The 21,508-nt window shown below is 32.9% G+C and overlaps 1 protein-coding gene across 1 annotated transcript; it reads left to right on the top strand.

Moving 5' to 3' along the window:
- Positions 1-20,384, top strand: LOC138323983 (uncharacterized). Its single transcript, XM_069268951.1, has 18 exons — positions 1-159; positions 4,157-4,306; positions 5,235-5,411; positions 5,890-6,017; positions 6,605-6,682; positions 7,179-7,299; positions 7,798-7,920; positions 8,414-8,605; positions 10,130-10,211; positions 10,703-10,815; positions 12,924-13,018; positions 13,844-13,883; positions 14,412-14,510; positions 14,873-14,968; positions 15,543-15,680; positions 16,058-16,111; positions 17,014-17,099; positions 18,577-20,384. The coding sequence occupies exons 1-18, from the start codon at positions 31-33 to the stop codon at positions 18,755-18,757; spliced, it is 2,082 nt and encodes a 693-aa protein (XP_069125052.1). The 5' UTR covers positions 1-30; the 3' UTR covers positions 18,758-20,384.
- Positions 20,385-21,508: the final 1,124 nt, after the last annotated feature.

The raw sequence follows: 21,508 nt of genomic DNA, 5'->3' as shown, positions 1-21,508 counted from the left end.
ACTATTTTTGGTTTCACATGTTTGTGAATCATGGCTGGAGCAACATGTCTTCTCGCGGCGCTGTCGGTGGTTTTGACTGTTTGTCAAGCTCAAGATGCAAATTATTTAATTGGAGCAGGAATAGCTGATATTACAGGACCTGCTGCCGGAATTAACTTGGTAAAATATATATCAATACTATACGTTATACAGAGCTCTTGTATAACCTTGTGTACAGGTAACATGTAGGCCTAGGCCTAGCTATTTCAGATATGGTACAGTATATATGTACACATGTAGTATAAAAGATTTTTCTTACTAATACATTTCTAGTGTAGTATGATATTAAAAGCTAAGTATGTATATATCTGCATGCAGTAAAATATTAAGCGGAAACTTATGCATATATATACATGTAGTGGCTATTCCCAGAGAGCTTTATTTGACATGTACATGCAGCAGTGTGTATATGTATATGCAAGATATATATAAACATCATGAAGATTTCATAATGAATGTGTTAACTTTGTATAAACTTCAAGTTTTTTCTGATAAGATATACATCAGAAAAAAACCTCGAAGTTTATACAAGTAATAAAGGATCCTCAACATCCAAGAAGTGTTCCTTTTTAGGATATTGTGGTCAACATGTTTCGACAGCTGGGCCGCCCGTCATCAGGACCACATCATTATCCTGACCAAAATAAAGGAAAAAGAACACTTCTTGGATGTTGACGATCTTTTCTTTTTGTGATTATATATTATATATGTTTTCCACATAAGAAGAAGTTCTACTGAATACCGCAAGGTATAATATATATCTATTCATGAAGTGTACCACTATTTGAAACAAGATGAGCATTGGTTCATTTCTTTATAAATATCTTATTCCTGATAAGACATATACACTATATTAGAGCTATAGAGTTTAAAAAATAATAAAGTTATATACATAAATAGAGAACAAAATTTTCAATGATATTTATTTTTCCAAGGTACTCCAGCATTCCTCTACTTTTTAATTACCATATACATGACTATAAATATAATTGTAGCACATCCTAAATGATGATATGGATTATTGTAAAACAAAATATTAACACATTGATTAATAATATTGACACATACAGTCACCCCTAAAGACACTTTTGGACTGTTCTAAATCAAAGAGTAGACAAGACCATTATGAAATTTCAGGGGTACATGAGCTAACACATGAACAAAAAGTAAGAAAATATTAAATATACAAACTGAATAAAAGACAATTATGAAAAACAATTGGCCCGTTAGTATTCATTCTTGCTTTATCAACCGATCAGGTCAATAATTAATTGTAATATTTTACCAATTTAAAAAAAAAAATGAATTATTTCTTATTAATAAACTATTGAGAATACTGTACCCCTGTTGCAAAGTTAAAAAATTATATAGTTGAGTTTTATTTTTACTGTAAGGTTATAGCATTTATGCTTAAATTTTGGCAACTAATTAGGTAAAATTGGTGTTAAGAACTTAAGACCATGCCTATTATGCAAGAAAACCATTTTCCATATAAAAGAGTATTGTACATAATGAGAACAGTGGTTCTGATCGAGGTCAGCAGATATATTGGCTGATAAGAATACATGTTAGATAAGGTCAGGTATTGTTTTACTATGCACAGGTGCTGCAGCTCTCATGAATGCATACATTTATCTATATATCTATGAATGCTTGTATGTGCTAAAAAAACTTGATGAGCTCACAGTTTGACTGACAGGGACATTTAATCAATTTACTTTATTCAGTTAGAGTGAAACCTGGCTTATAAGTGACTACCTCTATATAAAGACCGCCTGCTTATTTAAAGACCACTTTCTTAGGGTCCAAAATGACCACATACAGTGTAACTTCCCACAACCGATCCATCTCAAAACCGATCCCCTCTTAAAACCGAGCACAGATGTGATGTACGGATTTAATTCTTCGTTCTATAGTAATTAAAACTTCCCAAAACCGATCCCTCCCAATTCCGAATACCGGTCCGATTATAAGATCGGAATAGTCAAATTACTCTAAAATATGCGTAAATAAATTTTTTATCATCAATCTTGTATATTTGATCATGGCATTCATATATAAATCTAACATTTTGAAGTAACTAATTTGAAGGGTCACTAAATATTGGGCATCAATATAGTTATATTCTAAAAAGTACTTAAGCACTGAAGATTCGGGTGAGAGTTCACCTGAGTTTGGTTATGAAAGCGATAAACCTTGACAAAGGTGTAAACATACTTATCGTTTACATGTAAGTAAGTCGGTTAGGAAACAACAAGAGTTAGGCCATACAAAAAAATGTTTGTGTTTCCGGTAACCCGTCCTACCCTATAAAATCAGCACCTACTCAAAAACTTTTTATAATTAAGTTTTGCCTTCCAGCAAACAATCAGGAATTGTACAAATTATGTAAGTTTAAGACATCAATAATACCCTGGGAATCAAATACATGGTTTTTAGAAAGAAAGCTGGATAAAGTTTTCAGTTTTTCACTGCAAGAAAATGGGATGAAAAATTAGAGAAAAAATATTTAAAAAAAAAATACAACCTACAGACCCATCATTTTTAAAGGTTGTTACTTGAAACAAGATTTTTTTTATTTGGCCTTAGCTGACTGTAGGAAGACATAACTGTATGGTCAAGTTTACATCTTAAGTCAAATAAACAAAGGTCCATCACCTAATAGAAACACAATTTAGGTCGGCATACTCTACTGATAAAGGGACATGATACCAGGTACTTCATTCCGTAAGTACTGTTTGTAGCTGGGCTTAAAAGAATTCAGCAGAAATTGGTTGATGATCAAGAAAATGATACGGCGTAAAGAGTTATGGTTGTTGGGTATTTCACAATTTCTGTCACTTTCCCTTCATCTCTGTGTCGCAAGTTCAAGGTCGTCTTCGGATAATTACATTTTACCAGATATAAAGAGAACTTATATACATGTCATAAACAAGTAGGTTTTTTCTCTGGAAACTCGGGTTTTGATACAAACTATTGGTCTTTATGCAATCTATAGACATAATTTAAATAAAAGTTCAATCAAGATCGTGAAGGTATATCAGATTATGTTGGTTGCATCCTGATCGAAATAAAACTATTTTAGTCATAGGGATCAAATGTTTTTCAGGAAAATTAATCTTATGCTCCTAAAAAGATCACGGATTCTCCAATTGATCTGGCTCTCTTTTACCTTATATTGGCTGGGGTTGTATTCCCAGATTGAGTATAAAAATTAAGGTCTTTAGTCACCTGCTGATTCACGTTTTTCTCCAGGTACTCCGGTTTCCTCCGATTTTAAGATTAAAAAATAAATATAAACTTTATTTATTTTACATCGATTACGAAACAAGTTATACAACTTATGTAAATCACTTTGATGGCCTGAATGTAAGCGTGCAACGGGTGGAAGGAAATCGGAGTGCCTGGAGAAAACCCAAGTGATCGGGCAGGTGACCCTTGACCTTTTCACGTCCGTGCCGGTAATCAAACCCGACTGGCTAGGTGAAAGGTGAGTGGTTTAACTAGTACACCACCCGATCACCATAAGATTCTAAGATTCCATCACATATTTTCATTATTGCAATTGACAGTTAGTTGTACAGCTGCTTATAGCAATTAATATAAAGTAGATAATAACAGATTTCTGTTTAGCCAATTACTAATTAAAGACAATTAAATTGACTTAAGTAAGACTCTGAATAACAAATGATAATAACATGTAATCATATCTTCTTCTTTTCCATCATGAGATTATGAGAACTGACATTGTAGCGTTAACACTGATTATCAATACATTTAGATCAGACGGTGAATAAGGCACATTTTGAGAGAGAGAAAAAAAGAATGTATTTTGTTATTTTACTGAATTTAATTACCTGTTAATACCGGAATGTACATTTAATTTACTGGTTTTGTACAACTTAATAATTCTCTTCTTGTAGTTTGCTATATAGATTCTTTTAAATAATTCCCTCTTACAGGCCTGAATTTGTAGTATCATGCTGATTCCTTGTGCCTCTTTATTGATCGATAACAATTTTAAAGCCAATCGTCCCAACAATATAAATGATAGATCAAATTGTTTATTATTTTTCTTATAGGAAATTCTATAATCCAATTGTCATTATTTTTACAGATGGGATATGCTAACCCAGCCCAGATATCTAATGGTCTACACTTAAGGCAGTATTCCAGGGCTTTTATTATAGCTGATACGGACAAAAAGGCACCTGTTGTATTTATTAGTACAGATTCATGCATGCAGTCTCAGGGACTGAAACTGGAGGTTCGTTTAAAACATTTTCATACATATATTTCCTAATTTTGTCTCCCATTTACATGTATTGAGCTGGGATAAATATTTGATAACTGTCAAATAATTTTATTGATGGTGCAGGTAAAATGTTCACCTTTATTATAAATAATCTTTTGCTAATGAATACAGCTTTAATTTAAAATTATTATCTTTTATATGTTCATGTTGTTGGAAATATATTGGATTATCTCCCCTTTTCAGAATTCCTATATTGCACATAATTAACGTACTTTAATTTCAAATATCTTAAGAATTAAAGTTTAAAGATGCTCCACCGCCAACAGAGCATAAATGATATTCATTATTTGAACAATAATTGGTGTATTATCGTGTATATATATGTCTTATTAATACAAATAATAATATAAAATACTTTATTTTGCCGTTGGTGCATGCGCAACCAGTACTTCATTTCATATAGGATATAGTGCAACAGAATTTTTTTCGTATTTTTAACTTGAAGTAAAATTAGAAGCTCAAACTTTTCAATGGGGATAATGGTGTAAAGTAAGTAACTTTTGTAACAGAAGAAAAATACTAAATGGTCTTCTCCTGTTTTTGATAGTGAAAAAATACCATTTGTCGGCGGTGGAGCATCTTAAATGTTTAATATTAGTATGAAGTAACCAATTAAAATGCTTGTGACAAGTTATCTTGTAAAATTTATAGCTGGTAAGTTTCTGAACTAAAAAAGAAAAAAAAATGAGTGGTTTTAAGTTTTTGTGAATCTGGCTATCCAGGTAGATATGGTTCAACCATTTTCCAAGATTTCGGGCATCAAGTTTTCATAACAACAGCAATGTCCCAAATTGCAAAAATATTTTTGTGGCTATACAGTAATTGGCTTTCTGTGACATTGACGTTTATTTTCTATGACTATACATGTTACTTACTCCAGGTGGTAAAGAGACTAAGGACCAAGTATGGGAACCTTTACACAGAGAGAAATGTGTGTATAAGTGGTACACACACCCACTCCGGCCCCGGCGGCTTCCATCAGTATCTCCTCTACGATATTACCTCCCTTGGATTTGTCAACGAAACACTTCAGGCTTATGTGGATGGCATCGTGAAGGTATACATGCTGTCTATATACAGCACATTATGGTTGCCATGGTCTAAAATAAGTGGTAATTTTTGCATACAAATTATGACATAACATTCCATAGCTATTAACAAGGGAGATAACTCTTTAATATGCTGGTTTGGTTTTGACTTTATTTAAGTTTAATATCTTATTAACATCAGGGTCATTTATAAGGACATGCAAGGTTTGTTGGTAGAGGAAAGCCAGAGTACCTGGAGACAAAATACTGACCAGTGGTCAATACCTGGCATTACTGCCCCACAAGATCACATAACCCAGAGGTGGAGGGCTTGTGGTGATATATCGAGACATCTTAACCATTTAGCCACCATGGCCCCTCAGTAATATTTGGAGACAGTATGTTTTATTATGAAGCAATTAGAGAAAGATGTCCCAATACAATATAAACCTTATATGACGGTAGTAATGACAGTTTGGTAAAATAACACTTTAATTTGTGTTGTAGAGTGTAGAGAGAGCACATGACGCCATCAAGCCAGGCAATATCTATATCAACAGTGGGGAACTACTGGAGAGCAATATTAACAGAAGTCCTACTGCTTACCTGGAAAACCCTGCAGAGGAGAGAGCTAGGTAAAACAAATAGCAAGGTCGTTGATAATTTAAAGTAACATGCAAATTTTAGCAGTACAGTCAAACCTGTTTATAAATAATCAACACAAAAGCCAGTAAAAATGGTCTTTGTACGTAGAATTGTGTTGAAAATACATAGATGAATGTAGAATTGTGTCTTAATACATAGATGTACATAGAATTGTGTTGAAAATACATAATGTACGTAGAATTTTGTTGAAAATACATAATGTACGTAGAATTGTGTTGAAATTGTTCATTTGGGACCTTAGAAAAGTGGTCTTATAAGCAGGTTATCTTTATACAGAGGTGGTCACTAAGGTAGGTTTTACTGTAATCTTATTTTCAACATATTCCTGTTTTGGAAATTCATTTTGTCGTCATCGTCATGTGATCAGCCTACACTGTAACAATGTTCGGGTTAACCTTTCCACCCCTGGAAATTCTTAATGAACTGTTCCAACATTTAAGTCAGAAGAGTCCAAATGAACCTTCAGGGGTGATTGAGTTTGACAATGTACTTGGACATTCTATCAATATTTGTAATTCCTTATTTTTTACTTATCAATCTGTTTATATTACTTTAGATACAATTATGATGTTGACAAGAACATGACCGTCCTGAAGATGGTGGATTCTAACAACAAAGACATCGGCATGATCAGGTAATTATTAAATATTTTGATTAAGTAATGATAATCAGCAAATCCACTTAATGATAATTAAAAAGTCAAATAAACCTTTAACCATAAAATGATAGAATGTTATTTTATGGCATATGATATTAAACAGTAAACAGTTTGGGTTACTAACTCAAGTAATATTTTTATTCTAATGTATTTATTTATAACTTATATACATCGATATCGGTATTTACTGTTAACAAACTTTCTTTCGTATGCGATTTATTTCTGCAAATTAAACAATACAGGTAACTTAGCGTTTCCACGAATCATTATAATAAAAAATTTCCACAATTCTTGTACATTTAAATTCAAGGGTATTTCCATTCAATTTTAATTCTGAGAAACTTAATCTCAGGGAACATGTTTTGGGACAGAAATCGCGAAATTTAAACGCCACTTAAAAAATTGGTTTACAGTAATCTGATCCTAAAATCTTATTTGTCTATAGCAGTATGTAAAATGATTTTTTTTCCAGCTGGTTCGCTGTTCACTGTACCAGTATGAACAACACTAATGGGTTAGTCAGTAGTGACAACAAAGGATACGCCTCCCAGCTTATGGAGGGCGGGTTTAACGACGGAGCCTTTCCAGGAACTGTATGTATATCATCAATATGGTCAAATAAACACCTGAAAAAACCAACATATAGATGAAATTGGTCCGCGAGGGATGAAATAGCTTTACAGTTACATAAATTTCCATAAGTTTTGATGTATTGAATTGATATTTTGTATCATAATCTTCAGCTGTTGTTCGATATTAAAATGTTTAGTTTTCTTAATTAGGCTAATAAATAAGGAATGATATTTTTTACAAATTAGTCTCATTTAATTATAACATTATCAAATATCGGGATGAATACTGCAAAATTATATACAGTAGTAAACTTAAATATAATTGTAGAAAATGTCCAAATATTGTTTCCTCAAGCCTTTGAATTTTATTTTTTAAAAATGTTGATTTCAATCTGAACTTTTCAAAGAGTAACTAACATTATGAATATATTAGTTTTGAATTGTCTCTGCAGAGTTTATATGTAGCCTTTAAGATGTAATTAAATTTATGAATATATTAAATTTTAATTTTCTCTGCAGGGTACATTTGTAGCAGCTTTTGCCCAAGCTAATGAAGGCGACGTATCCCCAAACACTGCTGGACCCCACTGTCTGGACACCGGACTACCGTGCGATAAAGATACCAGTACATGTAATGGCCGAGTAAGTTAACATTACTGGTCAGGTTTGTAATACATGTATAACCAAATTGTATTACCGATATGTTTTTAGGAGTTTGATTCATTTTCACATCCTCTTTACCTATTTGGGCTGGCTGAAGTGGCTGAAGTGGGTAAGGTGTCCCTGAAATATTCTGCTTGCTTGTTTGTGAGTCCTAAACCTACATTACTGTGCTATGACCATAGGTTAATGGTTTCCCTCTGTCCACTCGAGCTTCCTTTGACCGTCTCAAATCTTGACATGATGTCCACCAATGAGTCTAACTCTTTAGTGGATTAAACTGTAAGAGTTTTGTGAGTAGAAAAGCCGGAGAAACCTTTGAAAAAGGCTACTAACTGATGATCAGCTACCTAAAACTGCCCCATAGAAAAAATGATTAGGAAATTTATTTATGTACAGGACAAAAAAAAACTATATCGTTTGTTAAAATAATTTAGTAAGCAAGGAAAGAACATCAACAATGTCTTTATTGCAGAATGAAATGTGTGTGGCCTTTGGACCTGGGAAAGACATGTTTGAGAGTACAAAAATCATTGGAGAAAACCAGTACAAAAAAGCCTTGGATCTTTACCGCACAGCTTCTGTAAAATTATCTGGACCAGTCGACTTCAGACACTCGTACGTGGATATGACAAACGTTCAAGTTCAAGTCAATGCTACTACCAAGGTAAGTGGATATTTCCTTCAAGGTCATTACCTCTAATAATTTATGTTGGTAGATTGTTAACTTCAAGGTCAAGGTCAATTTCATTTTTTAGGTCACCTGACCATAGGTCATGGTGACCTAGCTATTGTGATATCTTTTGTCCATCGTCGTGCGTTGGCCATCTTGTTAATGTCCGTTAATATTTCCTTGTGAACGCCATAACTTTAGTAAATATAAACAGAGCTTAATGAAACTTTGTATGTAGACTATAACATTGGAAAGATTGAGCAGGTTCAAAAATCAGCATGATTCAACCGTAATTGATGGAGTTATTGCCCTTTGCGCTAGTAATAATTATTTGACCTTGTGAACGCGATAACTTTAGTAAATGTAAACCGAGCTTATTGAAATTTTGTGTGTATAGACTAACTTTGGAACGATCACGGATATGTTTGAAAATCAGCATGATTCGAAGTTAATTTAAGGAGTTATTGCCCTTTGCACTAGTAATAATTATTGGACCTTGTGAACACGATAACTTTAGTAAATATACACAGAGTTTAATGAAACTTTGTATGTAAGTTAACATTGGAATGATCACGGATGAGTTCTAAAAGCAGTATGATTCAATTGTAATTGATGGAGTTATTGCCCTTTGCACTAATGATTATTATTTGACCTTGATAATGCGATCACTTTTAGAATATATACTCAAGGTCATGTTACTGCTCAATATCACCAAGGTCGGCAAATTCACTCTCAAGGTCATGTTACTGCATAATATCACCAAGGTCGGCAAATTCACTCTCAAGGTCATGTTACTGCATAATATCACCAAGGTCGGCAAATTCACTCTCAAGGTCATGTTACTGCATAATATCACCAAGGTCGGCAAATTCACTCTCAAGGTCATGTTACTGCATAATATCACCAAGGTCGGCAAATTCACACTCAAGGTCACGATATATACATCATAATACCCTCAAAGTTAGTGTAAATGACACCCAAGATCATACCAATTAAATCCTCAAGGTCAGCATATAGAATTACACTAATTTATCAAGGTCACTACACATCATTTTCAATTTCAGTATTTAAGGAATAGATGTTTATTCCTTATATTTACAGTTTTTCAAGTAAATGAATATTAATTTTCCCGCAGCAGTTGCATATTTTTTATTAAAATACCCATATTATTTTCTCTCCTGTCATCATCAACGAATTCGATTGAACAGCTGATTTGAATCAAGTCATTCATATGTTCCTGCCAAAAATGGGGTCATGACCTCATGTTGCTACGCCATCGATTATTCACGTAACATTAGAATAGCCGCGCTTGTCGTGCTAACATTATACACTGATAATGATAATACTAGAAAGCATGGTTATTGAGTCCATGTCAGTGCAAACTGTAAATATGTATAAATAACAAACTCATCGTTATAAAAAAAAAATTCCTGCTCAGAGTCAAGAGATCAATTTTGCAGTTAGGTCTACAAATTGATAGTATGCTCAATCATTTCTTGGTGATAACTCCGTTTACAGGTACAGACATGTAAACCCGCCATGGGAATGAGTTTTGCTGCAGGAACAACAGATGGGCCTGGTGCATTTAATTTTAACCAAAGTAAGTTATTATCAATAATTTATGTACTGCTCTTTGAAAAATATTTATTGTGTTGATGTAGACCTGGTTGTAATAAATAGTACAAATTCTGTGGTTTTTGATTATAAGTAAACCACAAATATATAATACAAGTTTTAATCTGGAAAGCATATGATATGTAATGGCTTCACGATACCAGAAGATGTTGTTGAAGAATGATAATCATAGATAATAGTTAGTCCCATCTTCAAGTGATTGTGGTGTAATATATTTTGACAATTTTTCGTGAATACCAAAAGATGGGACTTGTCAATGGGGACTGTACTTAACCCGCATCAGCAACTGTACTTAACTTGGGTCATTTATGTATCTTCAAGTTGAAACCCATTTATTGAACAGATATTCTCTTGTAGAATCGCATTAATTTATTCATAGCAATAAATGACAAATGATCAAATATAACACACAATATACAGCTGATCAATACAGGACCCATTGGCCTCTTTTTTCAGGTGATACAACTGACAATGCGTTTTGGGATGCTATCAGGAACTTCATCAAGAAACCTTCAGCAGAGCAAGTGGCCTGCCACCACCCAAAGCCTATCCTTCTAGATACAGGGGAGGTAACTACATATTTACTGTAAATGTACTTATTTTAGTGCAGACAAAATTTAGCACAAATATGAAAGATTACAATTTATTAGTGTAGATAAAAACTAGCGCAGTTTGTGTTGGTTCACCAGATAAACCCTTTTACAAATTTAGCATTGTACATGAATAAGCTTTTTTTTTTTTTTTTTTTTTTTTTTTTTATGAAAATGAACATTTAATTTATTTTAATCAAATTGTTCAGAAGGTGATGATAAGTGTAGTATTAACGATAAGCTAATAATTTTTGCGACTCTACAAAACAATCAATCTCGTTTTGCATTCCCGTTTTAGAAATTAAAAGCCGTTTCGGAGAGGAACATCATACATGTCTCTCAAACATCATACATGTCCCTCAAACTTTATACATATCCCTCAAACTTGTCATAATATATAATTTGATCAATACATTAATGGCGCGTAGAAGAAAAATATCAAATATATATATGCTCCTGATTATAACGACAATGTCTCTATGGCTTTTTGTAGAAACTGTTTTAAATCGACCTAAAAATCAACGCTTTCAGTTGCGACTGGCAAGAATTTCGAGAGGTCAAGATTTTAGACCGGCGTGTCATAATGGCAGCTTCTGTTGGATTCTTTGCAACATAATCACATCCTTCAAATGTTTCTCTAAACTCAGACCTCAGGTTAATCATATGCTTAGTTTATCCGCCAAAAATATAAATTGTTTTTTTTTTTTTGTAACTTTTTTATTTTTTCCAGACATATTCTCATACAACAGTAATACATTTCCTCATCCTTACTTGGTAAACAAACACTTTTCAATATGAATTATCATATCCTTATTCTCTTTTTTTTTTTTTTATCTTACACACACAAACACACACACTATCGCACCCTTCCCTTACACACACACTCACACACTTACAGGATATACAAACTTATACATACTCAATTTGGTCAATTCTTTTTTTATCCTATACACACATGCCAAAACATTCACACACACTTACAAATTATACAAATATACATAAATGTACAATAGGGGAAGAGAGAGAGAGAGAGAGAGAGAGAGAGAGAGAGAGAGAGAGAGAGAGAGAGAGAGAGAGAGAGAGAGAGTAGTATGGTATATATTCGCTGGAGGTTTGCAGTTCCGCAGAATTATTGGTTAATATTTTAAAATTATCAGATGTATTATTTCATTGTATTTCAAGTCGTGCTGTCAGAGATTGGGTGTGATTTCTATAAGCTTAATCCATTTTTTCCAATCTTGATTGAATTCTTCTTCACATTTATTTCCTTTGCCAATACTAATGTATTTCTGAATATCATAGTTTTCCTTTATAATAGATTTTAATGATGCTATTGATAGGTTTTGTTGTAGACATCTAGATCTATAAATGTATTGTTTCAAAATGAGTAAAATTAGGTTGTCAGTTTTGTAATATATGTTTCTATCGTTGGGTATACCAAAAATGATAGTCTTTTTATTGAAAGAAAAAGGAATAAATAATAAATCTAGCAAAAATTCAAAATTTTCAAAAAATAATTGCACTTCTCTGCATTCCCAAAATATGTGTGTTATTGTTTCTATTTCTGTCTTACAGAAAAAGCAATGTGGATCTTCAGATAAGCCAATTCTAAATATGTATGAGTTTGTTGTGAGGATATGTTGATTTATTCTGTATTGTTCTACATGAATAAGCTTTTCTAAGAAAGCAATGAAATAAACTACCACTAAAATAAGTACATTTACAAGACATTTGTTCTGGAAAATATGAAGCGATTTGTTGGTATTATTTTTTAATTTCTTTTGTGGACTTTGGCCTTCAAATAATTTGTGGGGTGAAATATTTGTGATAAATGACACTAAAATTTGTTTAAGATAGTGAATTTATAAATAGCAACCATGAACCGTTACAAGAACAGGATGCTCCTCAGTTAGCTGTAGTCAGTTAACTAATGGTGTCTAAGAAGATGTAACAGGTAGTAGGAAAACGTACAAAAGTTTCTATGCATAGGAACATACATGCAGTGAATAGTACTTAATATTGACATTCCGAAGTTCAAAAGATATATTTGTACTCTTCATTGACGGTCATATTATTTTATTCCACAGATGACATTCCCCTATGCTTGGCAGCCATCCATCGTTGATGTACAGATACTCAGGATCGGACAGTTGGCCATTCTTGCTGTTCCTGCCGAATTCACGTAAGGCATTTAATATCTATCATGAACACGTCAAACATATTAATTGAAATTTTAATGGATAAATATCAGACATAACTGGTGTCTGTTAATTTCAATCTGTTATATCCAAATATGCATTAACATATTACGAAATAGGTAGTAATGATGATGTCATGTGATTGAGGTGGTAAGGGCGTTTGAAAAAAATAAACATCTTAAAGTGAATAGTCGGGCGAAGAAAACCAGTCTAAATGCGTTCATTGGTCTTCCAAAAGTGCTCACATATTAATACAACGGCCAAGTTCTGCTATGTTTCCCAGTTCTGACCATTAAAGTAAAGAAAAATTGAAAGCATTGAAAGCGAGGCTGCGTGGAAATGTAACCACGGACATAGTGTGCCGGGAGGACGTTTTAGAATTTCCATACTTTAAATTAATTTCTTTGTACGCAGACAGATTTTGACGAGAGATTTTATTTTTCCATTTCATTAGAAATTATACTGGATACATTCACACCATTTTTACCAACTTTAGCCATTCTTGCCCGACTGTTCACTTTAAAAAAATATCATAAAACCAACTTCTTTTTGCAGCGACTAAATTTCGAAATTTTCATTTCAAAACAAGTTGACGAAGTATAATATTCACAGATTCAGAATTGACTGGAAATTCATGTAATATATATATCACTGATGTAGATGTAATTCATGGAGATAAACTTTTAAATAGATAATTTGTTAATTTATTTGGATCACGAAACTCAAAAAACACAGAAGAAATTTAGTTTACAGTAATTGTCACGTACACAATGTTCTATTTTTTGTACTCTGATGATTTTATTTTTCAGAACTATGTCTGGAAGAAGAACACGAGATGCTGTTACACAGGTACGTTTGTTTTTGTAATTTGCTTATATTTGTACCTTATATCTAATCTAATATCAATCACAACATACATGTATGTATGTCCCCTGTTGTCACACAACACCACATATTTTAAAGCATATTAAAGCTTTTACTGAACTAGGGGATATTCATCTGGATCTGTACATCCATCTTTTTTCTGTCCATCTGTCTTAAATTGTCACACTTTTAATATCTGGGCAACAACTGAAAAAGAAAAAATTTAATTAGTAAGATACACATGTTCAGCCTTAGAGACTTAGAGCCAATATGTTTCATTTTCTTTTTTATTTAACATTTGTTATGTCTGGTTGCTTTATGATTAATTATAAACATCACTTATCTCATCTTCCAGTAATTTCATTCAATGTCAACAAATTGTGTCATTCTTTCTTTCTTTCATCTTCATCCCAGAAATGATAAATGCTTATTGATCATTACTAATGGGGTCATGGGTTCAATGGTATTTTCACTCTGTCCTATATTTTGACCTTTATTAATGTTTTCTTGAAGGCACTCGTAAAAGGAGGGTTCCCAGCCAACACTGTGTCAGTGATTGCTGGTCTATCTAACGATTATGCCGATTACGTGACCACCTACGAAGAATATCAGGTAGGGATATGCACAAGTATGTCAGGTCATTAGGTTGGGTCAAGTTTTATGTGCTAAAACCGGGTAATTGTGACCTACATTTTGGCCTTTATAAATGAAAGGTTTGTTTGAGTTTTACTGTACTAACAATATGTGGTAAAATGAGCTCTTGCCTACAATTTGCAGGTACATTTACAGTACCTCAGGTTAAACAAATGCTGTTCATTATAGATTGTATGTGGAGTTAACTGTCCAATCATGCTGTAAAATTTTCAATTTATAATTCAATAATTTTATTGATCAGCATAATATATTGCATCATATCATTGATCAGCATAATATATTGCATCATATCATATGAATTATTTGTATTTCTATTACAGCACCAAAGATATGAGGGAGGCTCAACTGTTTATGGACCACACACCCTAGAGGCTTTTATTCAGGAACTTCTGGTTTTAGCTGATAACATGACCAAGGTAGGTGTCTCCTATATAAACTCATGCTACTAGTTACTATGTAATTAACAACCTAGATAATGCCTTAGAGGAGTGGGAAAATGTATTGCCAGGTTAAAATTTGGAAACAACTGAACACTAGAATGATGTTGAGTAACGGCACATAAAAAATATGTAGGTTTTCATACAGTACATAATCTTACAAAGTTAGTGAATAAAGATATTGATATGAGGAATCTTTTAATTTTGGTTTAACTGTTTGGAGATGTTTGGCAGGATTCTGTGGTAGGCGGTACAAACTTGAGCTTGCAGGGGAAAGAATCTGTATTTGTAAGGGAGGTAATCTGTAGTTGTAGGAAAGGTAATTTGTAGTTGTAGGGGAGGTAATTTGTGTTTGTAGGGGAGATAATCTGTATTTGTAGGGGACATAACCTGTATTTGTAAGGGAGATAATCTGTATTTGTAGGGGAGGTAAATTGTATTTGTAGGAGAGATCATTTGTAGTTGAAGGTGAGGTAACCTGTGTTAAAATGAGGAAAATGTTCTCAAAAGAGAATATATATAAAAATGTAATAACTCCTCTTTCCCTTTCCAGAATGAACCTTCGGCCCTAGGACCCAATCCTCCTAATTTGATCAGTGAAGAATGGAGCTTTGTCCCTCCTGTTGTGTATGATTTTTCAACAAAGGGATTTGGAACATTGCTAGAACCTTTAGCATCTTCTTATAAACAGGTAAGTTTTAATCTATCAGTCGACTTCCAATTTATTCAGGTCAATGTACGAACATTTCTTAAAACGCTCAATAGATGTCCCTTTTCATGATAGTTATTTTGACACTTCAGGGAAATGGTGTTTATTTAGGCATGTTACCTGTTGCCCAATTCCAATTTGACAATAAAAAAAATCCTGAAATGAAAAACCATCTTGCAGAGTTTGGTTGCATCGCCAGAATTTTCTGTCTGCTCAAATGTTTTTTGTCCTTTCAAAATTTATATCAAAATGTCATTCTTACATATATATATCAACTAAATGGTAGATTTTGTCTTTTTAGAAACTTACTTCATTCCTGTTTAAGGTGAAGTCATAACAGTAATGTTTCACCTTTTTAGGGCCAAAGAGTACAAGCCAGATTTTCAGCAGCACATCCACGTAACAACAGAAGGGTAAGTGTATATAAGGTTAAGCTGTTTCCCTAGTTTTTAACTCATTCACCCCTGAAGACACATTTAGACTCTTCAAAATCAAAGATCTAAATTAGTTTTCAACTCATTCACCCCTGCAGACACATTTAGACTCTTCTAAATCAAAGACTAGACCAGTCCATTATGAAATTTTAGGGATGAATGTGTTAAGTCCAAATTCATTAATATCCATTACTTTGAGGGATTCCTTAATCTAAAATTCTCTACAGGAAAGCATTACAAATGTTATGGAAAGTTCTTTAACTTTAAGTTGATGTTTTTCCTCAACTCCTTTAATGATTTTCTATGGAGAATTTTAAGTTAAGGAATTCCTTAAAGTTGAAGAATGTTAAACTGACCCTGGGTTGTGAGTTTGACACTTCTATCGCACAGTTGCTATAGGTACTGAATGGATGTCAGTGGTTTTTCTCTGTGTACTCAGGCTTTTCTTCACCTCCTACATCTGGTACTTATCTATAGATAGGATACAAAACAAAATCAAAGCAGGAACATTAGCGATAATGAATTGTCATGTAAAATTTAAAAATTAAAGTTAAAAAATAAACGTTTGAAAGGGTTATCCCTCTTATCACACAAACAGGTAAGTTATCATCCCCGTGTATACAAAGATATAAATAAAACAAAGAAAATATCAAAAACTCCAAATTTATTAATTAGATAATTGAGTACTCAGTGAAAACGTGGTTACAACGAAATCACTTTGTTATAAGCAACGATCGTTATACACATTTTAGGAACCTTAAATGAACCTTTGTGGGAATGAATATTATTAATAAATGTATCGTAAGCGTACGTTTGGTAATAGTATTACTCATGTACAATAATCGTCAAGATAGTCACTGAACATTTCATTTAATCGGCAGACCGAGGGTACGTACTTGACCGTGGAGCGACTGAAGTCAACAGACAACTGGGAAGTAGTCTACAAAGATAGTCAGTGGTGTACTCAGTAAGTATCAACTACGTATACTATACAGACTTAACCAGCCAGGGTACCGTTTTACAAAGCGTACATAACTTTACGGGTACACGTAGGATTTACATGCACATATCTTTACGTGTACGTAAATTTTAAGGGCGTTTCACGAAACCATACGTAATTTTCCGTACTTACGTGCAAGTTTATGTGCACTAACGTACACTGTAAGTGGATAATGTCACAAACAATCAATCTTTATTTTCTCAGATATGGCTGTGAAAACAATTTGCTAGTGCCCATCATTTGCTTTTTGCTACCGTTATCCAGATTATTCTCCAAAATAATCAGAACCACCCGATTTAGACAATTACAAGTACATGTATGTGAATATTTCTTAGTTTATTGAATAAACTAAGAAAGATACATACAATGTTTGTGTGTAGCATTAATATAAACAGAACAAATTAAATGAATTAATGTGTCTATAATACCTATTCTGCTATATACTGTAATTTCTAGAACGAATATACGTACCCGGCCTACTATACTTTTCGGCCGGGTATACATACGAAATGGTACCTATGTGTTACTGAGTGCTGCCTCAGAAAATCACTCTGACATAATTTTCTATACTTTTTTGTGGGTTTCCAATTATTCCATTCGTATATACATGCATTTTTTAATCAATAATATTTTTGTCCAACATAAACATAACGACTATTCATAATATCTACTGTATCGTTCACAAGACGCTGAGTTTATCATTTGTAGACTTGCCTTATATTTTTCATTCGAAAAGACTCCATATTTATATGTGATAAAATAATGTCTCGCTGTTAATTTGATATATTTGCATACGGTTCAGTTTTATTCCCTATTAGATATGTGATATATATAACATTAGTATGATAAAATACATACAGACATACAAAATGGTTTGCATATCAAATCATTACTTTGCTCCATTAGCACGTCATTTCCTGCGTATTGTCCGCGGGCTATACAATTTTTAACATAAAAAATGTCTAGTGCGTGTTATCTGTGGAAATTATTACGAAAATATAAAGATATGAGGCTATAATTTGTAAGCTATATTAAAGATGCACAAAATGAAAAGTGAAAAGCTGAGGTACCCTCCTACTATACTAAATTATTTTCATATGAGCTTATTTTCTTGAACTTGAAACCTACTATAAAAAAAAATAGTATGCTAATGACTTTGTATGTCTAGAATAAACCTATGTCACCCATTCCAAATGAAAGCATTATAATATATAGACTCACGCACAGTATTAACACATAGTACATGTATGTATGTGATTTGTAGGACTCAAGAGTTAGAAATAAAAAAAGTATCGGAATAGTATGTCCAAACAAACAAACAAACAGAAGGTGTAATTGTTGAATAAACAAATAAACAACAAACATATGAATCTTTGAGAAAAAAAAAAAGATGTGAGTGTCAAATAAACAAAGAAAACAAACATATGAATAATTACTGTTTTAGGTTCCACTGGAAGCGGACGAGTACGATTTTGGGTGAGAGTGAGGTCACCATTATATGGGATATTCCAGCTGAGCAGGCTCCGGGTACCTACAGGATTCAGTACTTCGGCGATTCTAAAAATGTACTCGGAACCATTACACCTTTCTCCGGGACCTCCAATTCCTTCCTTGTTACGGCTTGATGTTCTGATCTGTTTTAACATGTTGTTATCATGGCACGGGTGTGATTTATTTGTTGGTCTTTGTTAAAACCTGGATTTGTTTTGAGATATTACTTTGATTTCTATAATGGCCCACTACCTTCCCGAAACAGCTTTTGCATTTTTTTTTAAATGGGAATGTAAAACGAGATTGATAATTTTGTAGAGTTGCATAAGTTATTAGCTTCGTAAACATAATAATACAATTATTATCACCTTCAGAACAATTAAATCAAAATAATTGAAATGTTAATTTTCACAACACTTGTCATATTATGTTTTCCGCCGTGGTTTTAATCAGACAACTATCATTTCGCCAGACAGCAAAACAGCGAAATAAATCTTCACTGTTAACATAGATTAAGCAGGGAGTCTTATCTTTGTATGGCTTTGCAACCTAATCTTAAGCCATCAATATAAATTCTCAGATGTTTTTTTTTGTTTTTAAGAATCTTTTAATATTTGTTTCGGGAAGGTACTGGGCCTTTAAGCTATTTATGATGAGAGAATCATTTTTTATAGCAATGAGGAATTGTAATTATTTAGTTTGCTCTTGTAGCATCATTTACAAAATGTCATACAAATTATGGATGGATCTGCAATATTTATTTTAGAAAATATATTATTATACCTAAATATGCAATTCATGTACTGTCATATAGTTACAAATGTATTTAATTTCACAGAGAGAACATTTTGCAATCTCCTCTTGGATATTAATTCTCGTGGAGAATTATTCACGGCACTTTCGTCAATTTCTATAAGTAACAAGCTTTGTTATCATACTTCTCATTCTTTTTCATTCAATGTTGGATATTTAAATTTGCAGAAAATAAGTTAACTGGAAATATACAAAAATTTGATCGCTCCTGAAAAGCACTATACATATACTATATATACATGTAGTTTTGTTCATAGTTACTTCTTGACCCTTAAAATCAGAATGTCCATAAATCCTGAATATGAAGTCTTTTATAATTATTTCTAATTTAAAACTGACTCAATTTATGGTGTGTTTGAGATGAAAACATTTTTGTGTGAACCTAATTTGGTGTGCATGGTTGCTGATCTACTCTGAAGTATTGGGTGTTTTGTGCCGATTTTTTCAGATGATAGTATATATAATAATCCATTTGTATATAAACTGAGTTTTGAGTAATAATTATTATGTAATTTAGCTGATTTTGTAAGTTACATTTTTGGGAGAAAAATATTTTTAACTGTGACCTACTTTTTGATAAAAATTACATAAGCTAAATGTATGCTTATACTTAAACTGAATTTTTCTGATCATTGCATGCTGAAACTGATCATGACATAAATGTATGATGATTTCTTCATCTGACTGGGGATACATAACCATGATCTCTTCTTTGACACGATCTGAACTGACGGTATTTATTATGTGTCCCTTAAGGAGATAATGTTCTACTAATGGCAGGAATCAGCTGACTGTAATTCATTAATATTATGTGCCAAACAGAAATCATATGCCACATTTTCCATATATAATCTGAATGTTTAGCATTAAATTTCGTGACATATACATTCCATCGTAATTTCGATAATTTTATATATATTAATCCGGAAATAAAGACAAAAAAACTGATGATATTTTTATTTATTTGTCCATTTAGTAACCATTACATCCTGACCAGGATTGTAGTGACTGAGTGCTTAAGATATCTAGACATATTTACCATAAGCCCTCCACCTCTGGGTTTCCAGATGCAGTTGCCGTGTACTTACCAGTCAGGTGATGTTTTTTCTTTGGGTACTCATTGTTCCTTCACCTCCTTAGTCTGCCCTTAAAATAGTCCTAGATGTAGTCCTAGATGTTAATCCTGACATTAAACAAAACAAGGCTGTGATATATATATTATTCAGATCATGGCGTCTATATTGTCAGTAATCTGTCGTCCATCCATAAACAGTTTGATCTTTTAATATTTCTCAAAAACGAAGTCTTTTCATGTGAAGGTTGACTAAATTATATAAGATTAATTTTGGTTCTAAGAAAACAAAACGGTTGATGGATACATAATGTAAATTACGAAATTGGGGCTACTACAGTTGGTAAATCATATACATTGATATTAACAGTTTGCACTGACATGGACTCAATAACCATGCTTTCTAGTATTATCATCATCAGTGTATAATGATAGCACAACACGTGCGGCGATTCTATTGTTACGTTAATACTCGCTGGCATAGCAATGCAACGGAATCGATTACATTCAGCTGTCCAATGCAACGGAATCGATTACATTCAGCTGTCCAATCGAATTAATTGACGATGACGTGAGAGAAAAATAAATTGAGTATTTTACAAAAAAATATTGGTATTTCACAAAAATATGGGTATTTTTTACATGTAGGATCTTACACGAGTGTTCCTTTCATATAAGATTTTATGAAACGAGTCTTAAGAAGTTTTTATTTATGCGAGCCTTGGCGAGCACTCATCAATTAAAAGTACACTAGTGACATATGCAAAATTAGTACATCACATGATAATTACTAGGAATGCGATTGGATAACAGTCATGGTCTATTTTGCGACAATTCTCTGCCCTTCTTGACTACGGGTCACTATACCTGACAACGGGAAATATACTAAAATAATTCAATTTTGTTTGTTACGAGCATTTTCATTGGCTTAAAAATTTACTTTATCAGCCCATAAAGGAAAAAATGGCGTCGCCGTTTGTGACGCTGCTTCTGATTGGCT

This window comes from Argopecten irradians, chromosome 5 (assembly GCF_041381155.1).
Source record: "Argopecten irradians isolate NY chromosome 5, Ai_NY, whole genome shotgun sequence".
Classification (NCBI taxonomy): domain Eukaryota; kingdom Metazoa; phylum Mollusca; class Bivalvia; order Pectinida; family Pectinidae; genus Argopecten; species Argopecten irradians.
The sequence above is the reverse complement of the archived record's forward strand: the minus strand, read 5'-3'. Positions and strand labels throughout refer to the sequence as shown.